General features: G+C 38.7%; 1 protein-coding gene across 1 annotated transcript; it reads right to left on the bottom strand.

The window, feature by feature from the left end:
* Window positions 1–13: 13 nt before the first annotated feature.
* LOC133607705 (four and a half LIM domains protein 1-like) lies at window positions 14–26342 on the bottom strand. The gene is made up of 7 exons (XM_061962582.2): window positions 26299–26342; window positions 25986–26069; window positions 8075–8237; window positions 7651–7825; window positions 5492–5661; window positions 5236–5422; window positions 14–3346 (listed from the first exon to the last, which is right to left on the bottom strand). The coding sequence occupies exons 3-7, from the start codon at window positions 8228–8230 to the stop codon at window positions 3195–3197; spliced, it is 840 nt and encodes a 279-aa protein (XP_061818566.1). The 5' UTR covers window positions 8231–8237; window positions 25986–26069; window positions 26299–26342; the 3' UTR covers window positions 14–3194.

Below are 26342 nucleotides of genomic sequence, written 5' to 3'. Positions count from 1 at the left end.
AAACAGTATTAAGAATTGTTCAAACATGTTTATTTGATACAGAATGACACTTAACTGAAAAGCATTTTAAAAACGCTGTACATTGATAACAATCAAATGCTAATGCTAACACTTTAGCATGCATTTTGGAATGACACAACTCAACATAATGAAGATAAGCAAGTATGGGCTTAATGTATAATCATGTATATACTGTAATCACATTTTGAAGTATAAAAAACAAAGTGGTGTATTGATTTTAGTAGGTAATCATACACATGCAGTGAAACCTCGATTTACAAACCTTTAGTTCGCGCCAAATATGCCTCCGTGTACGAATGCTTCATTTATTCATTTTGTGCTCACTCGTAATAAGGAGATTTGAGGAAGCTGGCTTCGTACCACAGAACGTTTTTAAATGTGATGAGAACCTGCTGCTATACTCTGTCTCAAAGTGTTAACATGTGCTCAATGTTTCCTTACCATTATTGCCATGTTGTCTATTACTGTTGGAGCCAAATACCCTTATTTGTTTATATTGTTTTTATTTTATTTTATCTAATTGATTGTTGGGTTCAGCATGTTAAATTTCCTTTTCGGCAGATTGCCCCGCCCACTTCCTGTTAAAATCCAGGAAGTGTTGACAGGGAGGGGACTGTTGCTATGGTGCGGTTACCATGGTAGCCTCCTTAAATTGGGTTCAGGTGTGAGCATGGGCTGGGCGATTGGAGGACAAACAGTTTTTGACCGTGTCATGTCATGTGGTGACAATGCTGTGATAATGTGCCATTCAAAGTTAGCAATCTTTTGTTATATAACTTACATTTGATTTAATTTAGATAGCTTGGAATAAACAGATTGTCATATCCAAACACATTTCTACAGTACTGGACATTCTATCATTTACACGCGTCAAACTGGTCAACACAGTCGCCCTCGGTATCAGTCCAAAGGTAAGGGCTGTACAATTACCATTATTGCTATGTTGTCTATTACCATTGTTGGTATGTTCATTATTCCTACATTGTTGATACAAATTATTGTTACTGTGTAATAATTATTGTTACCTGTGGTAATGCCACTATGATACAACATCTGTATTATAATCCTTGAACAAAGTAAGAGTGAATAATCACTGAATGGAGAACTGGGGGTGGGATTAAATGAATTATCTTCTTCCCACTACCTTTCAGGCAAAACTGGACAATCATGAATATATTAATTTATATTATTATGTGTTGTCAACTTTGTACTTTTTTATGTTATTGCCTGAATTAAATAAATAAATGAATGAAAATGAACTGACTTTTCTGGAAAAATATGCCAAAGCGGACTTATTTCAGAGCAGAGAATAAGACTACCTCTCGTTCAGCGGCGCCTCTTCCAATGGTACACACACGGCTCCTCCCTCTCGCCCCCTCCTGTTTTTCCCTCTGTCTGCTTGTTCCTCTCTCGTGAGGAGCAGCTCACGAGAGGACCTTTGCCGATAATAAAGTGTAAGTGGTATTTACTTTTTAAAATGTTAATTATTGTAGCGATAGGTTGATTGGCAACACTAAATTGGCCCTAGTGTGTGAATGTGAGTGTGAATGTTGTCTATCTGTGTTGGCCCTGTGATGAGGTGGCGACTTGTCCAGTGTGTACACCGCCTTCTGCCCATGTGCAGCTGAGATAGGCTCCAGCACCCCCCGCGATCCCAAAGGGGACAAGTGGTAGAAAATTAATGGATGGATGATTGTAGCAATATGGTTGTTAAAGTTAAGGATTTTTGTGATTTCTGATCGTGTGTGACAGCGCCACAGGGACTTCTGAATGTGTGTGCGCGTGTTGGCAGAGCAGAGCACACAGGACAGTTCAGCTTGTTGTTATTGTTTTACATTGTTGATAATGACACACTTTGTTTGTTTGATATACAATACTGTATAGCACTTTATATTGTGTTGAAAATGTGCAAAACTTAACTTTTGTTGAGGCTGGAACTCGAAATGTCCGATAATGGCTTTTTTGCCGATATCGTCCAACTCTTAATTACCGATTCCGATATCAACCGATGCCGATATATACAGTCGTGGAATTAACACATTATTATGCCTAATTTTGTTGTGATGCCCCGCTGGATGCATTAAACAATGTAACAAGGTTTTCCAAAATAAATCAACTCAAGTTATGGAAAAAAATGCCAACATGGCAGTGCCATATTTATTATTGAAGTCACAAAGTGCATTATTTTTTTTAACATGCCTCAAAACAGCAGCTTGGAATTTGGAACATGCTCTCCCTGAGAGAGCATGAGGAGTTTGAGGTGGGGGGGGTAGCGAGGGGTGTATATTGTAGCGTCCCGGAAGAGTTAGTGCTGCAAGGGGTTCTGGGTATTTGTCGTGTTGTATTTATGTTGTGTTACGGTGCGGATGTTTTCCCGAAATGTGTTTGTCATTCTTGTTTGGTGTGGGTTCACAGTGTGGCGCATATTTGTGACAGTGTTAAAGTTGTTTATACGGCCACCCTCAGTGTGACCTGTATGGCTGTTGACCAAGTATGCCGCAGATATTATGTGACTGGGCCGGCGCGCAAAGGCAGTGCCATTAAGGTTTATTGGCGCTCTGTACTTCTCCCTACGTCCGTGTACACAGCGGCGTTTTAAAAAGTCATACATTTTACTTTTTGAAACCGATACCGATATTACATTTTAAAGCATTTATCGGCCGATAATGTCGGCAGTCTGATATTATCAGACATCTCTAGCTGGAACCCATAATTCATATTTATTGTTTTTTATGGAGAAATTTGCTTCACTATACAAACTTTTCGATTTACGAGCCCTGTTCAAGAACCAATAAGCTTGTAAATCGAGGTTCCACTGTAATCTGTCCATACTGGACTAACGAAGAAAAACGCATGGAAAGTATGAAACATGAAAATGTTTTTACTTTTTCTTTGGCTTTTTTGTGCACATAAAGTAGTACTCCAGACGTCTGCATGTTTTATGTTTTTTTTTTAAGCATTACTACTGTAATGACTTACAGTACGCGACAATGCCAATACGTTGTGTTAAATATGAGCCATATGCTAAAAATAATTATTTTCTTATATTTTCAAATGGGATTTCCCCAGAGTGTTGGCAACAAAAATGGCCGCCTCACAACATTGAAATAAAGACATTTAACCACAAAAGGTCCAAACTTAACAGCGAGCAAGCTTTCTTTTCTTTTCCTCTTCTAGTTGCTGTCGCAGTCTGGACACAGGATGTCCCGCCCCTTGGTCACAAAGGGCTTGTTGGTCAGACTGAGGGAACATCGCTTACAGTTGAAGCAGTATTCGTGCCAGGAGCCTCCCTCGTACGTCACAACGTTCACTCCTTTGCCGAAACCTGCGCGGGAAAAGGTGAGTCGGGTCAAGGGAAGAACATAGCCAATCTTTAAGACACTTTTAAATACTAATAATGAAGGAACACGCTAATTTGTATGCCTGTTAGCATCAATGCTAATGAGCTGGTTTGGTTTCTGACACAGCGTGTCTCAAAGAAGCACTATTATCCATTTTTTTCCACATATACAATGTAAATCTACCCTTTTCCAACGTAATGGACGCCATATATAACATACAACAATGTAATATTAAGAGTGGGACATGAGGACACACACGTTAGCAACACTAGCACTATGTTAGCTGCAATGCTAACATTACGTCCACATATTAACAAGAACATCATGGTTTTAGGATGTGTAGCGAAGCCTCTTTTTTTTGTCCGTTGTGTGGTGTTTGGGTCTGTGGGACCCGTTTTTCATTTTTTTATTAAAAGAAAAATGATACAATTAATTAATTTTTCAAACTCAGACTCACTGACTTTGGCTCATTTTCTGTGAAGAACATATATCAGAATACATATTTAATGACCACACACCATACACCCCCCTACACATTTCTATTACATATAAGATGTCCGGACCCGGGGCTAATAGAAGTGTGGAAATTGATGTTCTGTGTACCACACACACACACACACACACACACACACACACACACACACACACAGCAGGCCTAGACAGGAGGAGGACAGAGTGTAGGTACACAGAACATCAGAGGGTCAAATGTGCGAGAAAATGAGAGCAAAAAGTGTTGACAAACAATGTTGCAACCTTGTGTGGGAACCACAGGTGCAGAAACACAAAAGAAGAGTCCCTGTGGGATGCAGAAACTGGCAGAGAAAATTTCTGTGCCTTAGCCAGCGTTTGTGTGTCTGATGGACCCATTGCATTTTGTGGCTTTTAATGCCTCACAATCAAACACTTGTATGTTAAAATACTGAACAGATGTTTATTGGGAGAAGGTAAACATCTGGGGCCGTATTTATCAAGCGTCTTAGAGTGCCATTTTACACTTAAGTCCTGAGAATTGGCGAAATTTAGTCCTACTCTCAAACTTAAAAATAAAAGCTATTCATCAACTTTCTTAAGTCTAAGAATCACTCCTACTCTCCATGATATTTAAGAGACCTTCAGAGGTGTCCTAAGTGGTTAGGAGTTGCCAGCGGGGGATGGCATTGAGGCGAGAGAGACGTGCGCGAAACGTTCAGGGAGCGGAAGGATGTCCTGGCTTTGTTTGATGACGAGCAGCTGATCAAACGGTATCGTTTAGACAGAGCAGGTATTATTTTTGTCACAGATTTAATAAGGGGCGTCATCTCATCAGCAACATCACGCAGCAGAGCTTTCACAACAGAACTAAAGGTCATCACAATGCTTCAATATCTCGCCACTGGGAAAATGAATTGGAAAGAAAAGGAAACATTTATTTTGATTCATTGCCAATATTGTTTGTTTGTTTTGTATTATTTTGTAGTTTATTGTCAAAATAAACACTCCCATTGTCCACTTAAATATTTCTAAGATATTTCTTTATTCTTAGACAAGAGATTCCCTTCCGTGATTGGTCATTTCTATGGACACAGAAATGACGTCACCTAAAATTCCGTTTACGGCACATAGTAATGTCGTAATTAAGCTCTGAGTGTGACACTTAAGATTCAGTCCTACACTTCGCTGAAAGTGTGAGTAAGACGCTTGATAACTAACTTTTAAGAGCAGCTTTCAGCGAAGAATTTCTTTACTCATAAGTCAACTCTTAGCAGACTTCTTAGGACTAATTCTAAGACGCTTGATAAATATGGCCCCTGTTCAGTACAACAATATGAACATTACACAAGGGTTAAAGGGTGAACATCTATCTTATATTTGGGTATTCAAGACTTAAAGAAACCTGTAATGGCCATTTCGCAGCCGCTGCATTTCTTAGCCACGATGTTCTTGTAGCAGTCCACGCAGAAGACGTGGTCCTGGTGGGTGGTGAAGCTGGACCCGGCCAAAGGTTTGGAGCAGGAGCTGCACACAAAACAGTGTCCGTGCCAAGGCTGCTCCTGGTAATTGACTCCTCCTGACATTATGGGCTAGAAGCACAAGGGAGGAGTCAAACATTGAATACATTGCTTTTGTGTGTGTGTGTGCGTGTCTGGTACCTTATTGCAGGAAACGCAGACTTTGGCAAACTTGTTGTCGTAGCAGGGGCTGCAATAGACGTCGCTCCCTTTGGAGACAAAGCTCTGTGACGCCATTGGTCGTTTACACTGGCAACAGGTGAAGCACTCATCATGAAACGAGTTGCCTTTGTACTCCACGCTCTCTGTTCCTGCACACAACGACAGACGGATGCAATGTTAGCCGGAGATTTTTCGCCTTTCCAACATCTAAGCTTAAAAAACAGACATTGTCCTGTGCCTTTTACACAGGCCTGCATACACCTGCAAAGACCTTTCGCTTGATGACGGCCATGTTTTTTTAAGCAACCTTGCTCAAACTTAACACGCATGTTCTTGACCTTCCCCTAAAAGCCCGTGCAAAAATTAGTGGCAATTCGGCGAAGGTTGTTTTGTCCAGCACATTGAGCTGTGTAAAAAAGTTCAAGTCGACTCTTAAGAACAGCGCTACTTTGTCATAAAGATAACACAGTCAACACAGTACGAATGACTCATTGTCACCTCCAAAAGTTGAAGCTTTACACAAACACATGTCACTAAATCTATTGCAATACACAGCCGTTATTAAAATCATGGGTATACTGTAAATTTGAGGGTTATGAAAGTGTACTCCACCAGCTTCCTCACTAGGTGGAGCACCTCCATCTCCTATCCAGATTGAACAGGGGTGTCAAACTCGTTTTTAATGAGGGCCACATTGCATGCATGGCTAACCTCATATAGGGTTGCTTATAACCAGTGTTGGGACTAATGCGTTACAAAGTAACGCGTTACTGTAACGGCGTTAGTTTCGGCGGTAACTAGTAATCTAACGCGTTATTTTTTATATTCAGTAACTCTGTTACCGTTACTACATGATGCGTTACTGCGTTATTTTACGTTATTTTTTATGTAGTATCGGCTAGAAACAGAAGATCTGAGTGTGTTTTATTGGAGCGCTGCGGTGTCGTCCTTCTGAATGTTCTTGTGTCACAAGCCGGAGGCGCGCTCTGTGTGTGTGTCTGGGTGTGGGTGTGGGTGAGGGGAGGGGAGGGGGGCGTGTCTGTGTTTACTAACAACGGAGCCGCAGCTCTCGACACTCGACTCGAGTGTCTTAACATGGAGATATTCTCACTTCTTTTTTTTGTCGAGCACAAAGAAAAGAACATTTTAGTTAAATGTAAGTTGTGTCTTGGATCAAAGATCCCATCTACTGCCCAAAACAACAATTCAAATCTGCCAGGTTAGGCTTTGTGTATGTCACGTGAGCCTTCCTTAGGTGAAGCCAGGTTTACAGCTGTGTTGTGACATGTTGTTATTATGCTGTTTGTTACTTATGTATGTTATGTTGCAGCTATTTAAAATAGTTTTGTTAATTTGTTCTGGCCTGAAATAAATTGGCCCTTTGAAACATATTTTTGTCTTTGTGTGTTGTATGTAGACTACATTGCTTAGCAGAGTTCAGTGATGCAAATGCATGTCAAGTTGATCAACAGATTGTATTATTCTCCAGTGCAATAACAGTACTGAAATGAAGGCTAAAAGGGCATTATTGGGAGCTTTAAAAATAAAAAAAGAACAAAAAAAGGAACTTTTCACAGTAACGCATTACTTTTTGGTGTAAGTAACTGAGTTACTTTTGAAATAAAGTAACTAGTAACTGTAACAAGTTACTGGTTTTCAGTAACTAACCCAACACTGCTTATAACTGTAAATAACATCCATCCATCCATCCATTTTCTACCGCTTATTCCCTTTGGGGTCGCGGGGGGCGCTGGAGCCTATGAATAAAAAACACACAATAGTCTTTTTACAAAATTTGCATAGACAACTGTTTTTGATAATATGTTTTACTTACAGATTGACGAATAACTTGATTTGAAATGGCAAGTTAAAGTGCCCAGCGACATATTTAGGTGGTTATTTTTGATAACCAAAAACAAAAAAACCACACAAAAAACATCTTGTTGCATGATCAGAAACCATTAAATATTTTTCTTTCAAAATTGAAAGAACAAATACGTTTAGTCAGAAAGTGCTTTATTTATTGTTTCCATGTATTTATCGTTTTTTGGCAGGCCACATTAAATAATTTGCAGGGCAACTTTAATATCTAGCCCTTGGGCCTTGAGTTTGACACCTGTGATGTCGAAGCTTCTTACCAGCCAGGATGGCTTTATAGCAGCTGTTGCAGCGTGGCGCCTCCTCCCTGGAGCAGCACTTCCCACACAGGATGCGATCATCCTTGGTGGTAAAAGGCTCCTTCGCCAGCGGCTTGTAACACTTTCCGCATCGGAAACAATCCTCGTGCCAGTAGCGTCCCTTGTGGTTCAGCTCCTAAAGCCAGGACGAGAAATGAGACATCAACGCGTCTATTCAATTGACTGCAGAGTCTAGAAAAGGAAATAACCTCCGGAGTCAATAATTAGCATCAACTATTGTGGCAGTGGACAACTTGCAGTTTTTAGTAACTGCTCAAGATGGCAGTAGCTTCAATTAAAGTATCATGAGTTGCTTTATCTACTATTAATGATTCCAAATGAACCTGTTTTAGTGCAAACTTGACAACAAGAGCCTCGCTCTAACCTTTGATTCCACAGAGATGGGTCGATGGCACTCGGCGCAGTTGTTGGCGCAGAATTTGGTGTGGCAGCGCACACACACCGGACGGCCCTCGTTGCGGACGAACCTCCTACCCCCGAGGTCCTCCCGGCAGTAGGAACAGTGCACGCTGGCGGCCATTTTTAATCTGAGGATAACAACAAAAAGGAAACCAGCGTAAGTGCACTTTAAGGCTTTTTAATACAAAGTATTTACTTTACTGTTTTTTTTTATGAGGCCTTCAATAGTAATCATAATAATAATTAGGCCTGGCCGATAAATCGATTTTATCGATACATTCAAGTTTTCTGTTGCAGACGATTTTAAAAATGAAAAAAAATCAATGTTTTTTTCTTCTCATGCTACAGCATACTTTTTGCCTCAAAGAGCTACAGTAGCTTCCACCCTCCCCCTTATTTCCTTAACGGAGATTCACACGCCTAGCAAAATGCTAATGCAAACGGGAGCAAGATGTTTGTTCCAAAGAAAGGAAAACTGTCGTCAGTGCTTTTTGTTGTGCGGCATCAGGCGTGAAACAAATGATTGCACACTGCAAAGTTTGTTTAAAAAACAAAACAAAAAAAACATCTGAAACCGAAGCATTCAGACAAGTGGGGAAAACGCAACTCTTTACGAAGCAAATAAAAAGAACATCACAACACACAAACAAACTCCAACTAAAAATCAGCTTACTGTGGTGGAATGGTTTCAACAAGTTATGGATGTATGATAATACAATGTATGATAAGAAAGAAGCACAGTGGAAAACGATCATTAAAGCAGGTTGTTCTGCACGTCCAAATCATCCATCCATCCATTTTCTACCGCTTGTCCCTTTTGGGGTTGCGGGGGGTGCTGGAGCCTATCTCAGCCGCATTCGGGCGGAAGGCGGGGTACACCCTGGACAAGTCGCCACCTCATCACAGGGCCAACACAGATAGACAGACAACATTCACACACTAGGGCCAATTTAGTGTTGCCAATCAACCTATCCCTAGGTGCATGTCTTTGGAGGTCGGAGGAAGCCGGAGTACCCGGAGGGAACCCACGCAGTCAAACAGTGGAAAAGCCTAACACCTAACCCATTAAAAGAGTGATGACAAACATACGGCCCGCGGTCTAAATTAAGCTGCATTTTTAAATTAAAGAAACTGCTGTTCTAAATGTGTTGGGCAAGCAAATAGTTTATACCGGGGCGAACAAGTATACGAAGCAAGAGGTACACGGTAAAGCTGTGACTCCTACCCATACTTGCCAACCCTCCCGATTTTCCCGGGAGACTCCCGAATTTCAGTGCCCCTCTCGAAAATCTCCCGGGGCAACCATTCTCCCGAATGTCTCCCGATTTCCACCCAGACAACAATATTGGGGGCGTGCCTTAAAGGCACTGTCTTTAGCGTCCTCCCTCACCTGAAAAGGAGACTATTATATATGTCTCCGTTATCCATAGGTTTATCTATAACCCATAAAGTAGGCAGGCACGAAGCTATTTCTCAGCCTGTGTTTATGCCAGCCGGCACGTTAATACACTGACACACAACATCCGGATTCCCATCATGCATTGCTTCAAAACTACGGCAAGTAGTTTTGAAGCAATGCATGATAGGTAGTATACAAGTAGTAGTATACAAGTAGTCCAAAAACATAACAAAGACGAAGCAGAAGAACGAAGAAGATACAAGGCGACGACGAGTAAGAAGAAGAAGTACGCTTGCAAGTTCCAAAATGATTGGAAAAAATAATTTCAGTTCATCCAGGACAGCTCGAAGGGGAAGGGGTATGCTGCCTGCAAAGTTTGTAGATCAGACTTCTGATTTTATATATATATATACGGTATATATATATATATATATATATATATATATATAAGAAATACTTGAAAATATATACACCCCCCGCTACCCAGCCCCCCCTCCCGAATTCGGAGGTCTCAAGGTTGGCAAGTATGCTCCTGCCCCTCAACCCAACGTAAAACAAACAGGAGTAAAATAAACAAATTTAAAGAAAGTGAACAGTGGAAATGACAAATTAGATAATTGATACATAGAAGCGTTTCTATTTATGTTTTATTTAGTTTTTTGTTCAATCCAAGATGGGCTGTGACTTTAAATGTAATTGCATTGTAGATACACTGAGATTAAGTCTAAATGAATTGTGTTCTTCATTGTGTTTTTGAAACTGCGCCATTCCCTCAGAATGTTCAACTAACTTGAAGTGTTTTGTCAAGAGGATTATTTGTGATATGACCATTTTCAGAATGTGCTTGTTCTATTTTGGGCTGAAGTAAAACAAAGATTACAATCTGAAGTTGTTGTAGTTGTATTTTTAAGTTATTATGCTGTGATTTTAGCCGTCTGTGAATTTAACCCACGTGGGAATAGATTTTCTTCCATGCGACACCTGAGCTAAAATGAGTTTGACACCCCTGTATTAAAACCATAGGGACTTCTCAATACTACATTATTTTTTACACAAGTATTTTATGCAAGGCAGAAGTTTTGCCTCCCATAGCAAGCTCTAAATTGAATAACTTTATTTGATTACAACAATGCATATTGATCAACATATGAGCAAATATGCCAGAATTATCTAAAATAGCTAAATTTATTCTTAGTTATTTGAAAATTATTTCATACAAAGTCAACTTTGTGTATATTTTAAAAAGCTCCCATGAGCTCCATTGTAAACAAACTTTTGATAGCATTTATTTATTATTTAGAATGAAAAAATAAAAATAAAAATAATAATAATAATAATAATAATAATAATAATAATGAGAGGAGCCAGATGAAGTGGTTCGGGCATCTGGTCAGGATGCCACCCGAACGCCTCCCTCGGGAGGTGTTTCGGGCACGCCCGACCGTTAGTAGGCCACGGGGAAGACCTAGGACACGTTGGGAAGACTATCTCTCCCGGCTGGCCTGGGAACGCCTATGGATCCCCCGGGAGGAGCTGGATGAAGAGGCTGGGGAGAGGGAAGTCTGGGCTTCCCTGCTTAAGCTGCTGCCCCCGCGACCCAACCTCGGATAAGCGGAAGAAGATGGATGGATGGATGGATGGATAATAACATCCATTGTCATGTCTTTCATAATGATTGTGAACGATAGGCAAAATTCCCCCCAAAAAGTGCAGTTCCCCTTTAAACTACCATGTGACTCCCAGCAAATCATTAAAGGAAATAATTTCTTAAAAAATTGTGCAATACAATAATAATTAAAAAAAATCAAACATATAAAAAGTTATATAGATTAGGGATGTCCCGATCCAGGTTTTTGCACTTCCGATCCGATACCGATATTGTTTTTGCACTTCCGATCCGATACCGATACTGACCGATACCGATACTGACCGATAATGGCCTATCCGAGCATGTATTAAAGTTTAAAGTTATTTAGCCTACTTAGTTGTCAGAATCATGTTGAAAAGGGTTTTAGTACTCTTGATAACAACTAGCCAGCTGAATTAGGGGAGTTTGAATAATACACAATGGTTGGTAACAAGAAACGGACCTGTTTATTCAAGGATAAACACAAAATAGACAAAATTATACATGACAAACAGAAATGGCATCATTGAATTAGGGCTAATTAGGGCCTTTTTTCAATATTGCGATATTTTAAGGCCATATTGCGATACACAATATATATCTCGATATTTTGCCTTAGCCTTGAATGAACACTTGATGCATATAATCACAGCAGTATGATGATTCTATGTGTTTTGATTGATTGATTGAGACTTTTATTAGTAGGTTGCACAGTGAAGTACATATTCCGTACAATTGACCACTAAATGGTAACACCCGAATAAGTTTTTCAACTTGTTTAAGTCGGGGTCCACTTAAATTGATTCATGATACAGATATATACTATCAGATCAAGATAATCACATTGAATTATTTAAATTTTTTATAATCCAGGGTGTGGAGGGGGGCGCCGGATGTAAGTGTCAAAGACAACTAAAAGAGTTTGATATGAGAATAAATCTAAAGTTAAAATATAGGTTAGAAATGCACCCATTTGCAGGAAATGTAGTCTTGATTTTCGACATTTTCTTTCAAGGCTTGCATGTCTACATTAAAACATTCTTCTTCATACTGCATTAATATATGCTACTTTTAAACTTTCATGCAGAGAGGGAAATCACAACTAAAAAAAATTACTATTTTTTTCATACGGTGTTGACGTGGAAATGTTTGCCTCGGCGATGGTGTGGACGTGTGGCACCGAATGGAGATAAGCGTCTCGACAGACCTTACAATATTTGAACAATGATGACGAAAACTGTTTTCTCTGTCGTGTCCGTGTGTCGAAAATTGTTATGCGCTTATTTTTTTATTTGATTTTGTGCGTGGCATAGATTTGCCGTACGCAGAGGACGCTTAATGCAGGCGCGCACCTTAGCGGCTGCGCTAGCATCACAGCTAACGTTAGCCATGCTGCTACCTCGCTCTCTGCTGGGAGAGGGCGTATACGTATATGACGTATGACGTGACAGTATGTGACGTATAACGTGACAGTATGTGACGTGTGTAAGAAGGTGCGCTCGCTGTCTGTAAGAGGGAGACACAGGAAAGAGTGAGAAGAGCCTGTCGTGTAATGCCAGCAGCTAAAAGCAACTGTGTTAGAATCCACAGACCTGTGGATGTGCTGAAGGTGTGCTGGAAAATGCGGAACGGAGCTTAGGGAACAGCAGAAAAGTGGAATGTATTATTTAAATCGGTGCGTTGGAAAACACGGACCGGAGTTTTTTTTAAACTGGATCTGGATCGGCATTTTCCCATGCCTTGCCGATACGCATTTTTTTGCGAATATCGGCGGCCGATCTGATCCAAATATCGGATCGGGACATCCCTAATATAGATGAAAAAAATGCTATTGAATTATAAGAACAATTTAATGATTGTTTTAAATGAAAAAACGAATGTGATCATTTTGTCTACATTCTACAGCAGTGTTTTTCAACCTTTTTTGAGCCACGGCACATTTTTTGCGTTGAAAAAATCCGGAGGCACACCACTAGCAGAAATCCTTAAAAAACAAAACTCAGTTGACCGTAAAAAGTCGTTGTCGCAATTGTTGGATATGACTTTAAACCATAACCAAGCATGCATCAATATAGCTCGTCTCAAAGTAGGTGTACTGTCATGACCTGTCACATCACGCCATGACTTATTTTGAGTTTTTTGCTGTTTTAATGTGTGTAGTGTTTTAATTCTTGTCTTGCGCTCCTATTTTGGTGGCTTTTTCTCTTTTTTGGTATTTTCATGTAGCAGTTTCATGTCTTCCTTTGAGCGATATTTCCCGCATCTACTTTGTTTTAGCAATCAAGAATATTTCAGTTGTTTTTATCTTTCTTTGTGGGGACATTGTTGATTGTCATGTCATGTACCGATGTACATTGTGGACGCCGTCTTTGCTCCACAGTAAGTCTTTGCTGTCGTCCAGCATTCTGTTTTTGTTTACTTTGTAGCCAGTTCAGTTTTACTTTCGTTCTGCATAGCCTTCCCTAAGCTTCAATGCCTTTTCTTAGGGGCACTCACTTTTTGTTTATTTTTGGTTTTAGCATTAGACACCGTTTTACCTGCACGCTGCCTCCCGCTGTTTCCAACATCTACAAAGCAATTAGCTACCAGCTGCCACCTACTGATATGAAAGAGTATTACACGGTTACTCTGCCGAGCTCTAGACAGTACCGACACTCAACAACACATAATTTGCAGACTATAATTACTGGTTTGCAAAAAAGATTTTTAACCCAAATAGGTAAAATTAGATAATCTCCCACAGCACACCGGACTGTAGTGTGTCGTGGCACAGTGGTTGAAAAACACTGTTCTACAGTTTTCCTTGGCGTATCTCTCTTGGTCACCACTTGAGGGCGCCACAGATGTTTGTACTTGACACTTGCAGTGATCTACTTACCATACAAGTGGGGTAAATTTGCCAATGGATTAAGATGACTGTTTACCTGTGTGAAGTTGTGCCGTTACGGTTTTTAGGTTATTAACGTATTATGTTTTTTTGGTCAAAATCTCTCCAATCTTGACCTATTTATGTGTGTTTCGTTTATGCTTATTTGTGCCTGTTTGGGTCTAACTATTTTAAACTTAAGGTTATCAACAAATTATGATTCATAACTAGCCCCCCCACCGTCTCAAAAGTTAGCCAAACCAAACCTAATCGTTTGTGCTTGTTTGCTCTAAAAAAGTTGTTTTGGTCTAACTCTTTCAGTTTTCAACTTCTTAACAAATTATGATTCACCTCCCTGGGGGTGAACAAGGGGATGGGTCAAATGCAGAGGACACATTTCACCACACCTAGTGTGTGTGTTACAATCATTGGTACTTTAACTTTAACTTAATAACCAGCTCCATAAAAAGTTAATAACTTAACAACTATGATAGTTAGACCTAAAAACAAGCACAAACAAATGGGACTAGTTTGGGGAGATTTTAAACACAGTTGGGGGGGTCTAGTAATGATTAATACCACGTTAATTACACAGTAATACCATAAAACATTAATAACTTCAAAACTAGAGGGAGGAGCACAAACATAGCCCAAACAAATGGGACAATTTTGGGGAGATTTTGACCTAGTTAAGGTCTAGTCATGTTTAGTGGACCCCGACTTAAACAAGTTGAAAAACTTATTCGGGTGTTACCATTTAGTGGTCAATTGTACGGAATATGTACTTCACTGTGCAATCTACTAATAAAAGTCCCAACCAACCAACATGTTAACTACACGTTAATAACACAATATACATAGTTGGGGGTGGCGAGGGTTCTAGTTATGATTATTAACACGTTAACATAAAACCATAAAATATTAATACCATAAAAACTATAACACTTAGACCAAAAATGTTTGCAGCACAAACGATTGGTATTGGTTTGGGGAGGTTTTGACAAGGTGGGGTTGCTGGTTATGCATATTACAATGTTAATAACTTAAAAACTATAATAGTTACACTATTATAGTGGGGCAGGAAGTATATTTTGGAATAACTTAAAAACTGTAATGGCACAAACAATTGGGGCCAGTTTGGGGAGATTTGGACGAGGTGGTTGCTAATTCACACAGGTCAAGTGCCTATGTGTGCGTAAAAACGTTTTGCCTCACAACTTTGACAAGACACTTAACAGCAATTAAGAGGAATGTTGTTGGGTCAGGACAGGTGTGTTGAAGGGTCATGCAGGTGGTGACTGGATCAACACAATAAAAAATGGGTGTGTATTTTCCAAAGTAGTCCAGGGGGAATCTTTGAAGACTGTGTGTGTGTGTGTGTGTGTGTGTGTGTGTGTGTGTGTGTGTGTGTGTGTGTGTGTGTGTGTGTGTGTGTGTGTGTGTGTGTGTGTGTGTTATATGTTTATTTTAGGTTTCTGGCATCTAGTCCTACAATTTATGCACCAAAGTACATTAAATTACACGTTTCCTTTGCAATATGCTGTGCAGCCAACAGAGGATGGTGTAAACGCCACACCGTTGAAAAATGGCTTCATGCTATTGTAATTGCATGGATCTTAACCACAAATTCACCTATACTGCATAAAAAAGGAAGGTATTCATGTAATTATTGTTCCTCTCAAAAAGTTGATTGTTCCATTTAGCCAGGCAACTGTCCTAAAAATGGTGCCCTAAATCACATAATAGCCATAAGTCTACAAGTAAAATGTTATTTTGCATATTTCCCACATCAAGTTCCTGTTGGCTGACCGCGAGGAATTCTGTCAGGCGTTCGTCTTTCTACCTTTATGGCTGGTCCACATGAGACAAAATGCTTTTTTTCCGTAGTGTTTATTCACATTCAGAATGACGAGTGTGGTCAACGTCTAAAGTTAACGCAATGCCTCTCACTCACAGACAAAGGCCACTCCTGAGGAAACGGGAGTTTTTTTTCATGAAAAAAAACCCTGAACCTTGTGGTGTGAGCTTGCATGCCTGCACGCTTACAAAGGCGTTCTACTTCTTAGGGCCTTTTAAAGCTAAATGACCTTAAGTTCCTCATATAAACAATACATAGACGAGTAAAAAATCAGATGTAACACTTCTACTCCTAAACCGCTGAATACTAAAGGCTGAAACTTTGTAAAACCATGCTTCCATACTTTGGTGACTGTGCTATTAGTTTTCTGACAAACACACCACAAGGTGGCACTGTTATTAAACCCAATAAATCAGCTTGAATTTTCTCACCTAGCTTCAATGTGCATAAAAAATAACCCTGTGTAACTTTGGGGTGTTTAGCTGAATCATTGTGAAATTTGGTACGCATCTTTAGCGGATTGACAAGCACGTACGTGTCCAGTTTCAGCAAAATTGGCTGCCGTCAAGTGAAACATCTTTGCAAAGGCGAGATTTAGCAACTAATTGCTTCAAGTTTTCGGATTAGTATTTTAATAAAAATCTGTCAAACAAAAGGGACAACATTACAGTATGTGTGTGTGTGTGAGTGTGTGCATAATTATATCAGCAGGAGTTATTTTTACACTTGTTATACAGTTATTCTTGTTATTTCAAGGGCAGAGTTTGACCCTGGAACAGATTATTTCTGTGACTATTAATGAAACAAGCAAAACAACTTTCAAGGTTCCGTTGTTGACTCAGCAACAGAGAGAAAGAAGCAGGTTTGCTTGTTCTTAATCCATCTTTATTCAACAAAGATGTAGCCTATAGCGAGACCTTTATTCTGAAGTGACATATTGTTGACAGGAAGTGAGACGGAGAGTCCATGCAAGTCGGAGAAGAATATATCAAGTTTGACGTCATCCCTGCAAGTCTCATTTTGTATTGTTTTCATTATCATGCTCAAGTGGGAGACTGGTGTGTGTGTGTGCGTGTGTGTGTGTGTGTGTGTGTGTGTGTGTGTGTGTGTGTATCAGGGGCGTCGCTTTTCACACTTGAGTTATGTTTCAATATTAATTTGTGCATTGAATAAGCATACATGAAGATAGAGGATATCCTGCAGGTAGGTTTAGACTCCCAACAAATTAGTATTATTATGCAGGAAGAAATCAACAAGGACGGAGTCTAGAAAAATATTTGTCACATTTGTCTGCACGTAGCCGACATCTGCGTGTTATGTTGGCATGAGCTTATCACTGAAGAATGTGCTGGAACACTAGAGAAACAGGAAGTCTCCATCAGAATAGTGTTGGCATAGACCAAACACACACACACACACACATACATTTATACTGTAAATTATTATACATGATGGTGTTATTGAGACCTGCAAAGTTCCATGAGCATGAACCCATGTTGAACTTGTGGTGTTAATGTCCTGTAAAAGTAAACCATGTTTCCATTCAGGCTGTGCAATGAAGTCATCATTGGCAAAGATAGTCCTGGAAAATTTGTTGAAACTTAAATAGCATCTTAGGTTTTCTCATATATTTGCTAAGGTTATGGAGGTTCATTTGGGTCTTTTTTTGGCACTGAATTTATATTTTGAGAAGTAAAGTTAATTTTTTTATATCAATTTATGCTGACAATTTCAGTGAAAAAAATTCGGTAGCAAAATGTGTGCGTTTAAAACTTCAGTGTTTAAATATTCAGCGTATAAGAATTTGCTGCTTCAAAACGCAAGACCCACTGAATAATTGAAGCAATCGATCCTGTCCCAGAACCAGCCAATAAGGTGTCAAGTTTGAAGTCATGTGACACAAGTCTTACAAAGAGGCAGGTAATGCAGCACTACGCGCCACATGCCATTTAATCTGCTGTATATCCCTTTTTATAAGCACTTCAAACAGTGGAATTTGCTGTGCATTAGTGGAAAAAAATCCCAAATTTCTGCACAAAAGGTTAAAAGTTGATCACATGATGGTAATAACACTCACACAATAATGACTGACACTAAAAACTTTATAACAGACTTTTTCAAAACAGTAATGAAATTTTAGTATCGTACATGGACATGAAAATACAGAATGTGGCATATAGAATATTAACTATGAACAATGAAACACTGAATATTGAGAATATATGGACATTGCATTCCATACCACCTCCTAATCAACATCTTTTATGATTGCGCAAGAATAACAAAGATGCAACAAACACAACGAAACAAACGCAAAGGGTAAAAAAAACATCCACATATTCAATATAATAGAACTTTTCTGTAAAACTTTGTTGTAGAAATCTGCCTCCATCTGACACTTGCGTATCAGGCTTGATGTGTTTAAACAAGCCCCGCCCACTATCTTTCTGACCTCTTCCGCATTGAGCTGCTGTGACATAGGTTACCGTAGTAACCCATATGTCACTCAAAAGTGCAGATTCTAACCATTGGAATCATTTCTATGGTTTGAAACATAATATTTATTATGTTGTATTATTTCCCGGTAACTGCCTTTTTAATGCTGTTTTGCAAGAACCATGTCACGTGACTTAATACTTGCCACCTCATTGGCTGGTTCTGAGACAAGATCGATTGCTTCAGTCTTAATTTACCCAGAAGTGGGTCTTGCATTTTAAAGCAGCAAATTTTTCTGCACTGAATTTTTATAAACTGAATTTTTGTACACTGAATTTTTAAACACACATTTTGCCACCATTTTTTTTCCACTGAAATTGTTAGCATATTTTTATGTAAAAGAAATTCAACTCACAAAATTTGAATGCAAAAAAATCAGTTGCATAAATTCAGTGTAAAAAAAAAAAAGCTTTCATAATTTAGACAAATTAACCACCATAATAGGGTGTTTATTATTCATTCAATACGAGAGAAAAGAATCCATCATCTATCAGTAGGAGGACTTATTATTACGCTACTAAATATTTTATCAGTAAAAGTGCTAAACTTCATATAAAGTCTGCCTGTCTTCAATCCAATGTTTTCTTTTAGTATTGATAAAATTGATTGATTGCGTTTTAAAACGATGTTAGATCAATACCTATCTTCCAAAAGGAAAACTTGCAAAGCACAAAACGATGTAGTTGAATGTAAGGAATATAAATCGATATATCAATTAATCGTTACACCCCTCAATCCATCTATTTTCAACTGCATGTCCCTCTCAAGGTCGTGGGGTTTGCTGAAGCCTATCCCAGCTATTTTCAACTGCATGTCCCTCTCAAGGTCGCAGGGTTTGCTGAAGCCTATCCCAGTTATTTTCAACTGCATGTCCCTCTCAAGGTCGCAGGGTTTGCTGAAGCCTATCCCAGCTGTTTATTAATTTAAAAAAAATTAAATTACTTTACACGTTTTACATTTATTCAAAGTCCAACCGCCTCTATTGATACCAACTTTAAAAAATGCAAACAAAATTATTAAAACAAATGTTTCTAATTTGACCATATGTGTATATACATACGGTGTGTGTGTGTGTGTGTGTGTGTGTGTGTGTGTGTGTGTGTGTGTGTGTGTGTGTGTTACGGACAGCAAAGCCCTGTCAGTCTGTTATTTCACTTTACCTTTTTCTGTGTTGATTGAGCTGTGTTGAAGCAGCAAAAAAGGACATTATGTTAAATGAAGAGTTTCTGTCTCTGATAGTTGATATAATAATGTAACTGCATCATTAAGCCTACATGAACTCCACGGTGTTCAGGGATGAATAGTCTCTCCTATTGCTATTGTACTATTTTTTTCAGCTATAGTTACATTAATCATTAGTAATGCAGCAGCCTAGTTTTGAATGGCAGGGTCCCTGCTATCACATGTTGATAAAAATATAACATTTACATAATAAAAATCAACTACAGGCTTTCTCAAATGCTGTAATAAATTAAGCATGATGAGTTGACTTGAAACTGTTTAATGTTGCACTTTTTATATGTGGAAGAAAAGTTTTGTCATTTTATTTAATCTGAGCAACAACTTGAGGCAGTTTAATGTTGATTAACGTGGGCAGAATTATTATAGTGTTCCCAATGTTAAAAGGATAAAGCCATTGTTTACAAATTTGGTAAATAAATAACCAAAAAATGTATATTTTGTTGTTTTCTTACTGTACCGAAAATGAACCAAACCGTGACCTCTAAACCGAGGTACGTACCGAACCGAAATTTTTGTGTACCGTTACACCCCTACTATACATAGTTATTATTTGCACACTATTGACTAACGATGCATCAAAAATTTGGCCTTAAAATGATGTACTTTGATCACCGAAAGCGATGATGTGATGACGTAAGCTATACGCACGTGTTTGTCTGGAGCGGAGGCAGTGTGTCCACGCTGTGGACGTACTTTAATATAGTCGAGATGTACCCGCGGACAGCGATCTTCACAATTTAAGATGACACTGGCAGCTTTTAATAACAGAAAGGCTCCCAGCAACGCAAAGCAAGTGTGACGTCAGGCTTGCTTTTCATCACGGACATGGTGCGACAGAATCTAAACAGAGTCTCTAAACACGGGTACAGTCTCCAATAATACCAGAAATAGATGCTCGATTTGTTACCAGTCCATTTTATTAAAGAAAAATTGACTAAAAGGATTGGAGAAATCTCTAAAAAACAATTCTCAACAAAGTACATTGTACAATAAGCAGCAACAATTTAAAAATAGAACAAAATTATATTATGTATGAAAGAATGTATATCAATCAATCAATCAATGTTTATTTATATAGCCCTAAATCACAAGTGTCTCAAAGGGCTGCACAAGCATCCTCGGTACAGAGCCTACATAAGGTCAAGGAAAAACTCACCCCAGTGGGACGTCGATGTGAATGACTATGAGAAACCTTGGAGAGGACCGCATATGTGGGTAAACCCCCCCCCCCCCCCCTCTAGGGGAGACCGAATGCAATGGATGTCGAGTGGGTCTGACATAATATTGTGAGAGTCCAGTCCATAGTGGATCCAACATAATAGTAAGAGTCCAGTCCATAGTATGGTAATACTATACTTAATAACAGATTTGTTTTAAATGTTTTGTTTTTTTTGCCTTTTTAAAGAATATATGTTTCACAGCAAATCATGTGATGACATCATGTCGACCACGCCCCTAACCAGGCCCCCACCGCAACAGGTATTTTGACAATTTAGGGGAAACCCTGACATTAACAAAATAAAAATGTCTTGCATTACGATCATGCTTTGTCAGAGATGTTTTGTAATGTCATTCTGTGTAGTACATTAGTATAGCAAAATAAGGGCGGGTGGGGTGCGGTCGGCTGAAATATTGTGTAAATTATTTTATAACATGTTCTGGTCAAGTCCTCAATTAAAGAATGATTAGCAGGCTGAATATTACATTTTATTGATTATTAGGTAAGGTTAAGAAAATTATCTGTCTAGGGTACAAAATTATACCTATCTGCGATTAATCATGATTAATTTTGCGTTATTTATGAACATAATGCGATGAAATATTTTAACCGTTTGACAGCCCTAATATATACATATGTACGGTACATATACATGTGTGTGTGTGTATATATATATATATATATATATATATATATATATATATATATATAATATCTTTATTAATATAGTTGAGGTTTCTGTGGTTTACCCGTTATACAGTGTTCAATACCGGGGTAGTGCGGAATATGTTTTATAAAACTTGCGAAACAGGCTTGTAGGGATGATATAGCCTCTGTGTATCTATCTATATACATCTGTATCTATATGTATATATATATATATATATATATATATATATATATATATATATATATATCATACTGTATATATATATATATATATATAAATATATTATATAAATATAAATATATATATATATATATATATATATATATATATACATACACACTCTATATACAGTATATATATTTAGATATAAATAGACAGGCATACTGGAGATATATATAAATGTAAACTTTATATATATAAAGTTTACATTTATATATATCTCCAGTATGCCTGTCTATTTATATCTAAATATATATACTGTATATAGAGTGTGTATATATATATATATATATATATATATATATATATATATATATATATATATATATATATATATAAAGATATATATATATATATATATATATATATATATATATATATATATATATATATATATATATATATACATCTTTCTATCCATCCATCCATCCATCCATCTTCTTCCGCTTATTCGAGGTCGGGTCGCGGGGGCAGCAGCCTAAGCAGGGAAGCCCAGACTTCCCTCTCTCCAGCCACTTCTTCCAGCTCTTCCCGGGGGATCCTGAGGCGTTCCCAGGTCAGACATAGTCTTCCCAACGTGTCCTGGGTCTTCCCCGTGGCCTCCTACCGGTCGGACGTGCCCTAAACACCTCCCTAGGGAGGCGTTCGGGTGGCATCCTGACCAGATGCCCGAACCACCTCATCTGGCTCCTCTCGATGTGGAGGAGCAGCGGCTTTACTTTGAGTTCCCCCCGGATGACAGAGCTTCTCACCCTATTTCTAAGGGAGAGCCCCGCCACCCGGCGGAGGAAACTCATTTCGGCCGCTTGTACCCGTGATCTTGTCCTTTCAGTTACAACCCAAAGCTCATGACCATAGGTGAGGATGGGAACGTAGATCGACCGGTAAATTGAGAGCTTTGCCTTCCGGCTCAGCTCCTTCTTCACCACAACGGATCGATACAGCGTCCGCATTAATGAAGACGCCGCACCGATCCGCCTGTCGATCTCACGATCCACTCTTCCCTCACTCGTGAACAAGACTCCGAGGTACTTGAACTCCTCCACTTGGGGCAGGGTCTCCTCCCCAACCCGGAGATGGCACGCCACCCTTTTCTGGGCGAGAACCAAGGACTCGGACTTGGAGGTGCTGATTCTCATCCCAGTCGCTTCACACTCAGCTGCGAACCGATCCATTATATACATCTTTCTAATTTGACTTAATGCAGCTGAGATAGGCTCGAGCACCCCCTGTCACCCCAAAAGGGAAAAGCGGTAGAAATGGATGGATGGGGATGTATTTATATACTGACTGTAAATGTTGTACTTTGTAAGCGCAACAGCTAATAACAAATATTGCTTGCTACTCACACCTTTACAACACCAATAACTATTACAGAATATTTGAACCTGAGCCACATGTTTGGTTCAACATTTCTGCTCCACATAAAACATTAAGATCATTTGTTTTATTTGGCACCAGACAGACACATTCCAGGGAGCGGGATAGTGCCGTATTGGACAAAAGCTTCATGGTCTCTCTCTCTCTCACACTCACAGCTAAGACTTGAGGACTTTAACAGGTGAATGACCAATGTCCTCTACTATGCATGATAGTGTGGTATTTATAGTGAAAGGAAAAGTAATTCAAGTAAATAGATGATTCTATGTGATCTCAAGTGTCGCCTTTAGGCTCCAAAGTGCACAACCTAACTCCTCCTAACGCCTTGCCGCCAACGAAAACACGGCAAGTACAAAAACATCATCTCCTTTCAAGCAGGGAGATGATTTACCATCAGTTTAAAAGTTAAACCAGAAGCTGGCGGAGAAGGCACACAAATCATAAACCAAAAGCAGCTTTTTTTTTGGGATAGGATTTTGGTGAAGTCTGCAAAACAACTTTAGTGATCCGTGGCAAAAGTTTTTTTTAGTATTCTCATGAACAGTTTGTTTACCCTTTGCTACCGGGCCACACAGTAACATTAAATAATATACAAACCACCGCATTTTCTCTCCAACTTACAGTAACTTTGGCCTGTCCTACCAACCAATAACCAAGCTTGTTTATTGACATATCATAAAACTCCCCATAAGAAGTTGCCATTTGTTATATTTTGTTACATCGGACAATGCACATTAACGAACATATAAAACGTAAATGTGCCCGATTGCAGCCAAAGGCTCATTTCTATCTGAAGTATACCACTAGGCTGATGGTATTATACACAAAGAGGCCCATACAAAGTTAAGTAAGACAGCACCAACATCAGGCATAAACAGTACAATAAAATAAAATGGAGACCCATATTAAACAGCAGGTTGCTGCATGAGCTCAACACAAGACATATAATGAATAAAGTCAGAAGAGTAGTTAAAGTGCTATAGTGCAAGAGTGTGCTAAATTGTTCCATATAATAAGTATGCTAATGGAAGAAAATACACATCTCCCTTGGTCTCGTAAGTTAAAGTGCTATAATTGCACATATGCCTATTGCACAAGTCGTTCGCATTCACAGATGTGTTTACGCATGGAAAATTTCACCATTAAAGCAAACGTAAGTCTATATATGTATGAAATATTGCATAAATATGACTGGAGAACTTTTAAAATTGAAATCCATTGGAACTAATGGCAAGTATCACGTATAACGCACCAGATATGTTTACCAAAGAATAAGCCCACAAGCTAGCGAAAATGTGTGATAAACAAAAGTCTTTGGAAGGCTTTTTTGCAAAGGCACACAGGCCGGGACTCCCACTAATTCAACGTTATGGTGAGTTGCACTTTTTATGCACTTATATTTACTGCCACACATGGAGGGTCGGTCCGTAAAAATAATACCTACATTAAAACAGTCCCTGGTGCAAAAAAGGTTAAGGACCCCAACTGACCTTTATGGCTGAGTGAAAAAACGTTTGCAAAGCTCTTTCAAATTGTATAACAAAGCTTGTTTTCTTCATTATGAAAGTCTTACTGTTGCATCATAAAACCTGTTATATCTACTGTATGAACTTACAGGTGAAAATACAGGTGTCCAAACAAAAGCCTGTTTCATTTCAAATTAATTGTAAAAGTCAGGTGGTACAACTGGAAATACTGCAACTAAATGGAGTAAATGTTATTTAAAAGTTTTAAGATTAAATTTGCCATATGTTAAATATGTTACATGCGTATAACAAAGTACAAATTAAGTACATTATACTCTTTGAAACAGCGGTGTCCAAAGTGCAGCCTAAGGGCTATTTGCACACAGTAGAAAAAACAAACAAAACAAAAAACATATGTGTTACATATATTATACACTTATAATAAAATACAAATAAAAAATACATTATGCTCTTTAAAAACAGGGGTGTCCAAAGTGCTGCTCGGGGGCCATTTGCGCACTACAGCTATTGTTTCTGTTACTATAACAAAAAAATTTCAAGTTAAATATGTTGTATGTCTATAATAAAATAAAAATTAAATACATTATACACTTTAAAACATTCAAAAAGAAACATATCAAAATGGCCCCCCGTCCTTTGAGTCTTTAAGTTGAATTTCTTTTTTGCAGAATTTTTTTTCCAGCAACACATTCCAAAAATTCTGTTACTATAACAAAAAGTTCAGGTTAGATATGTTGTATGCTTATAATAAAATACAAATTAAATACATTATACACTTTAAAACATCCAACCATCCATCCATTTTCTACCGCTTTTCCCTTTTGGGGTCGCGGGGGTGCTGGAGCCTATCTCAGCTTAAAACATACAGTCTTTAAGTTTAGTTAGTTTTTTTCCTGGACACCCCTGCTTTTAAGTCCAATTTATTTACATATGATGGTGAAACAAAAGACGTTTTGTTATCCTTTTTTGTTGACTCGCTAACAAAAGTCGGTCACCTTTTGACACAAATTGTGCCATTTATTAAGCAGTTTAACTTGTGCTGGAAAAACTTCCTATTTATAGTGCAAGAACTTGAGTGGGGTTTGTTTTGGCCTTGGACGTGCATAATTGGTTAACATGTGGCTTGTAACCAAAGGGCCTCGGGTTTGACCCTCACGATACAGGGACTTTGGGGTGTGAATGAGTGCATTGATTTTTTTTTATAAAAGTACAACATGCTAAAGCTACTGCAAAAACATCTGCCAGTGCTATTTTGTACCTACCGTACAGCATTCGATAATAAATTGCTGTACAGGAATGTTAATTGACTTTTGTGTGCATTTTCTTGGCCTCGGTGAGTGGAGAGGAAACTTGCTAAATGGAAACAGATTGTAAGACTTCTAACACACTCACACACATGTGCAGATTACTTACAGAGACAACGCCCCATGCAACAACTTGTAAGGCTTGTTTCCTCTTCTTAGGGATATCAAAAAGCTGGTTTTGCGAGCGGGGGATCTGTGAGAAATGACAAGTGTTAGATCATAACCATCATGGAGAAGCACAAATGATTGTAAACATGGGGGTACTGTACACATGGTACAGCCCGACAGTATTTCATATTAATCACAATAGCCACACATTTTGCGTGACACATGGATATCCCAAAGCATGCAAATGAGCATCGAGAAACTTTTTCTCAAAGCCCGTCATAAAGTGTTTTGGTTTTTGTGTCCTCCATCTTTACCGGTAGAAAGTCGACTTCCGTGCCCGGGAATGTGCGTCCCTCGT

The sequence above is a fragment of the Nerophis lumbriciformis genome, linkage group LG09 (assembly GCF_033978685.3).
Source record: "Nerophis lumbriciformis linkage group LG09, RoL_Nlum_v2.1, whole genome shotgun sequence".
In the NCBI taxonomy this organism is placed as follows: Eukaryota; Metazoa; Chordata; class Actinopteri; order Syngnathiformes; family Syngnathidae; genus Nerophis; species Nerophis lumbriciformis.
The sequence above is the reverse complement of the archived record's forward strand: the minus strand, read 5'-3'. Positions and strand labels throughout refer to the sequence as shown.